Source organism: Helianthus annuus, chromosome 9 (genome assembly GCF_002127325.2).
Source record: "Helianthus annuus cultivar XRQ/B chromosome 9, HanXRQr2.0-SUNRISE, whole genome shotgun sequence".
NCBI classification, from domain to species: domain Eukaryota; kingdom Viridiplantae; phylum Streptophyta; class Magnoliopsida; order Asterales; family Asteraceae; genus Helianthus; species Helianthus annuus.
The window spans coordinates 8,906,271-8,911,457 of NC_035441.2; the positions used below are offsets into that span (position 1 = coordinate 8,906,271).

General features: G+C 44.6%; 1 protein-coding gene across 1 annotated transcript; it reads left to right on the forward strand.

Moving 5' to 3' along the window:
• Nucleotides 1-427: 427 nt before the first annotated feature.
• On the forward strand, nt 428-793 carry LOC110875227 (toll/interleukin-1 receptor-like protein). Its single transcript, XM_022123424.1, has one exon. The coding sequence runs from the start codon at nt 428-430 to the stop codon at nt 791-793; it is 366 nt and encodes a 121-aa protein (XP_021979116.1).
• Nucleotides 794-5,187: the final 4,394 nt, after the last annotated feature.

Here is a 5,187-nt window from a genome sequence, read left to right on the forward strand (position 1 = left end):
GAGTTTGTAAAAAAATGTTTGGATTAGCTTAAGGGGTGGGAAAAGCCAATAAGTCAATAAGTTGTTTTGTCAAAAGTGTTTGGTTTAGCTTATTGATGTAAAATGACTAAAATGGACATTCTTTCATAAGTCAATAAGTTGTTTTTTATAAGGAGTGTTAAATCAGGTGAATCTGGTAACTTGTTGTTTGAAAAGTTATAAGTGGATCAAAAAGTCACAAGCACCTAACTTCTCAAAAATGACTTTTTGATGAGTTTTTCTCCTTTTCAAAAAGTCATTTTAAAAAGAACTTTTAGGTTTGTCAAACACTAAAACTCTTTTCTAGTTTTTTGATTAAGTCAATAAGTCATAAGTTGGGTTGGAAAAACTCATCCAAACATGCCCTAATAAAGATTCCATCTTATTCAATTTTTCAAGCATTCATTCAATGGCCTCTAAATCATCTTCATCCGTTGAAAAGAGCTTCAAGTACGACGTATTTATGAGTTTCAGGGATGAAGACACCCGTAAGACCTTTGTTGATCATCACTATCATGCTCTTAACCAAAGAGGCATTATAACTTACAAAGATGATGAAAAAATCAAGAAAGGGAAAAGGATCAATGATCAGCTCATGAAATCCATCGAAGACTCGAGAATTTACATCATTGTTTTCTCTGAGAACTCTGCATCTCCATCGTGGTGCTTAGATGAGCTCGTCAAGATTATTGAATGCCACAAGAAGACCAAGCAGACTGCTTACCCCGTTTTCTTTAATGTGGAACCCACCGAAGTTCGTCACCAAAGTGGGTGAAGAAACACGGAATTAATTTTAGGTTTATTAGTTCGGTTTATGTTTCAACCATATGAGTTAATCTTCTTAATCATTCCTGAGCTCAAGCTGTGATCCTTCCTGCAAAACAATCAACACCCCGTTAAGCTTGTTAAGAAGGGAATATGGGGGTTTCCCTCTTAACCACTCTCCGGCGTGAGAATAATTACTTGTTTTAAGGAAATAAGTGTGTGTTAAGAGTGAGAGAGTAGAGAGTAGAATGATTTAACCTGTACATGAAGGTCCCTATTTATAGCCGGAGTAGTGTAGAAGGAGATGGACTGATAGGCCTCGGGCCTGGAGACGACAACAAGGAATATCCTTCTTGTCTCTTCTATGATGAACATTAGTGTTTCTAGAATATCTTCGGTGCTGGCGCACCTTGATTGGAGCCACGTGTCCGGGTTGTCGTCCTTGTTGTCTCTCTGACATCAGTAGGTGAGTGGAGATCATGGGGCAGTTTTCGCCGCCCCTTGATTGGTGCCACGTAGGCGTCCTTGTGTACTTTTTTTCTCCTGCACGATCGTTGATCGTGGAGCACGATAAGAGACAGCCTGTTGGACGCTGATTGGCTTATTCCTCTACCACTCGTACCTTTTGTGCTTCCTGAAATGAACCTGCGCCGCTACCCTTGCGCGGCCATTGGCGTTTGTCCACTCAGCCGGCGCAAGGTCTAGGGATCGAGGGCCTTCATTCAGGATGCTAAGTGTAGAATCTGAGCTTTATCCTTGCTTGAGCCTCGCGCGCGGCTTAGTCTGTGCCTAAGTAGTCCGCGTGGGGTCTGTAGATTAGTCAGATTGATGTATTAGGAGTATGGTCCTGCGCGACCTGATTGGTCTGCGCGGCTTTTTAGGACCATACCCCTTCAAGTCCTCCCAGTCCAGTGCTGCTTCCATGCCCGAAGTAAATGGTTAGAGCTCTGGACTCAGAAAAAAGAATTAAGTGGGTTGGTCTTTGGAGTGTTCGCTCAGTCTGGGTAGCTGGCGCGCGTGTAAGTGTTTGTCAATTACTATGGCGCGGCTACCGGACCTGCTTCTCGAGAGCTGTTGCTTTTGCGGGCTGGCACGCATGGTCATTGACCTATGATGCATATGGCGCGGCCCTTGCTATCTTCAATATGAAGCTTCTTTCTAAGTTTAAGCGAGAAACTCCTCGAATTTTGAATTCTGACAGGTTGGTGCAAATGTCGTTAACAATGATCCTTGAGTTGACCACTGACACGGCGATCATCATGTTGTCACTGACGGTTCATCTTTTATCAGGCGAGTGAGGCCCACGCGCGTGTGGTAACCATCACTCCGGAAATCCCGCCTTACATGGCGATTTCTGATTGGGTACGCGCGCGGTGCATTGGGCACGTTTACCCATCGCATTAAATGCGATGGGGATATATATTTGTAGATAGAGAGAGAAATATACATCCGTTCTTTCGAATTCTTTCTTTTTCTCTCTGATCTTCTTATTATCTTCAAATCTTCAAGAGTTTCTTAGTCGATCTTCAAAGTTTTTCCAGAAACTTGTGCAGATCTTCATTCATCTTTTTATTTCCTCGACTGTCTGATATAAATGGCTGAAGAGGAGGTTGTTGCTACTGAAGAAGGTCCATTACCAGTTCTCAAATGAGACCAAGGTCTATTTGAACAACACGTCAGAGGTTTCCAGTTTCCGGTTGAATGGGATGCACATTATCCTCAGCAGGGCCAGATGGCCGCCGATGCTCCACCCGGTTATATAACTATGTTTACCGACTTCTTCCTTGACGGAAATTTCCGTTTGCCGGCCACCACTTTCATGGCGTCGACATTACATTTTATGGCTTTCATATATCCCAGATGAGTCCTATGGGAATGGTTAGGGTCAAACACTTCGAGCTTCTCTGTAGATCTCAGAGGATGGAACCTTCAATTGCACATTTTAGTGTTTTTTATCAGTTGATTCGCCACATGGGTTTTTATTCCTTCACTTTGCGCAATGTAAAGAAGATCCTAAACAACTCCCCAAAGGTTTCATAATTGGAAAACGAAGTTTTTCTTCATTCGTGAAGAAGTGATGCTGATTGCCATGGTATTCCATCCTTCTGGTGAGATTAAGAAGGAGGATACCCCTATCCCTAAAAAGGAGGCTTGGTATGATAACCTGATGCCTACTCCGAATAGGGTATTCAGTGAGCAGGTATTTATCGCAGCTGGCATGAGCGATAAGTGGCCTGAGAGAAGTAACGAAGTACCTGTGTTGCTTTTTAACGGAGAAGGTAAGACTATTACCATTTTATTTTCTTGTGAGTTCTGTTTTGACCTTTGGTATGAATTTGCAGAGCAAGCACTCTATCAGAGTGCTTTCAAGACTTTTGGTGGAAGTATGGGTGTGAAGCCCTTAGAATCCGACGAACCCTACTGGTACGAGCGAATTAAGGACAATTTCCTGTACCCTCTAACGGGAAGCTTTGCTAGCGCTCCCACTGCTATTGAAGGTGCGCATCTTCCCAAACCAAGGCCTTTGCGAGGCGTGACTTCCGCTGGGAAAGAGATTTTTTATCTTTCCAGTAAGGAGTCTTTAGGCTCGTCGAATAAAGAGCTAAGTTCCAGGTATAACATCTTTGTAGGTGTGTTGCGCGATCTAGGGAAAGATCCAGAAGAGAAAACAAAGAAGGCCTCAGTGAAGAAGAAGGCACCGACCAGGAAGAAAGTTATTGTTGATACTGACGCGACCAGCAAGAAGACTGGAGGTAGCCGCGCAACTGTTGCGGTTCCTGAAAAAGGTACTCTTCGCTTTCGATAGAGTAACCTTGAAGACTATGTTGTTGCCAGCGATTCATTAGAGGGTTTGTCACGTATAGGTGAGAAGAAGAAGAAGAGCAGCGCGACTGCATCAAGGAGCTCAGGGAGCGCCGGGTCCAGGGCTCCTGAGTCTGGCGCGAATCCGTCGTCCCTTCATGAGGAAGAGGAGGAAGAAGAGGTTGAAGAGGAAGCCGCCAGGATGGTGACCCGGAAAAGGTCTCCCGAAGAGGCCACTGTTGGGGGCACTCCACCAGCGCAAAAGGCTGCTGCGACCCAGCCGATAGGGAAACAGGGTAGGTTGCGGAGCCTTTATAAATTCTCACAAGTTTGATGTTGTAACCTTCATGTTTTATGCTTTCTGCCTTGGTAAAATTTTTAACACTTTTCCCTTCTGTAGAGGCACTAAAGAAGCTTACGGTGAAGGTTAAGGAACCTTAGGTTAAGAAGGCTAAGGAGCCGGAGCTCAAGAAAACCAAGTTTGTTATCATCCCTCTGAAGGCGATCCTTGAGAAGGAGGTTGAAAGAAAGGTTGAGGAGCTTGCGGGAAATTTTATTCCTGAAAAGGAAGTTTCAAAGGAGAGTGAGACCACTGCTACCACTGCTCATGATAAAGCGTAGGGTCCGGAGGTCGTTCATATTACCGGGCTTGATCAGCACTTGAGAGGTAAAGGACCAGAAATTTCTACCCCGAGTGTAGCCGCGCAGCACGACGCCCCCGCCCAAACTGCACAAGTACTATCTGTTGTTGGAGGGTCTGCTTCAAATGAACAGGCGCAGGTGGCACATGGGGATGCTTTTGCCACTGCGGCTGGTACAGGTGTTGGTGTTTTAGGCGCGACTAGCCAAAAGGGTGATGGGAAGAAAATTCCAAGGCCATGATCCCCCATTGGCGCGAAAGACACATTGGGGGTATTTAGTATAAGACTTATACTGAGGAACAACGTGGCGAAGAAAAACATGTCCCCGTCTGGAGTTTGAAGCAAAAAGATACTTTTATTGATTTTGGAACGTGTCGGGATTGGTTCTTGGGGACTTTCCCTCCGGGAGAAGTGAATCGCCAGAGGGCGCGTAACCACGAGGGTTTATATCATGCGTATATCGTTATTGAGGCCAACACCACTGCTGCCATCGAGCATATCTTGTGCAAGTGGTGTACTATGTGCAAGTAGCGTTCTAGTTGGGAGAAGTACCAGGAGCGTCTGTTTTCTAAGGCCCGGGAGTTTGAGCAGATGAAAAACAAGTTTTTAGAAGAAAAGGCCACTTTTAAGAAAGTGAAAAAATATGAAGAATGGGGGCGCGACGGTTTGAAAGCTAAACTCCACGCCGCTAAAGAGCTCCTAGCGAAGGAGTGCCATGACTGGAAGAAGATATGTGATAAAGATAATAAGCGGATGTATACTGTACGAACCAAGATTACCAACCTTGAAGCTGAAATTGTCACGTTGAAAGGGAAGGTTGAGGAAGCTCAGGCTGACAGAGAGCGCGTTGAGGTTCAACAGGCTAGCTTTTTTTCCTCTTACACTTCCTTACTGTTAGAATATTTCTAACTTTACTTTCAAAACTTGTAGGTTGAGTTGAATGCGCAAATCGTGAATAAGA

Excerpts from the sequence above, each read along its gene's own strand:
- LOC110875227 (XM_022123424.1), top strand. The coding sequence starts at position 428 with ATGGCCTCTAAATCATCTTCATCCGTTGAAAAGAGCTTCAAGTACGAC.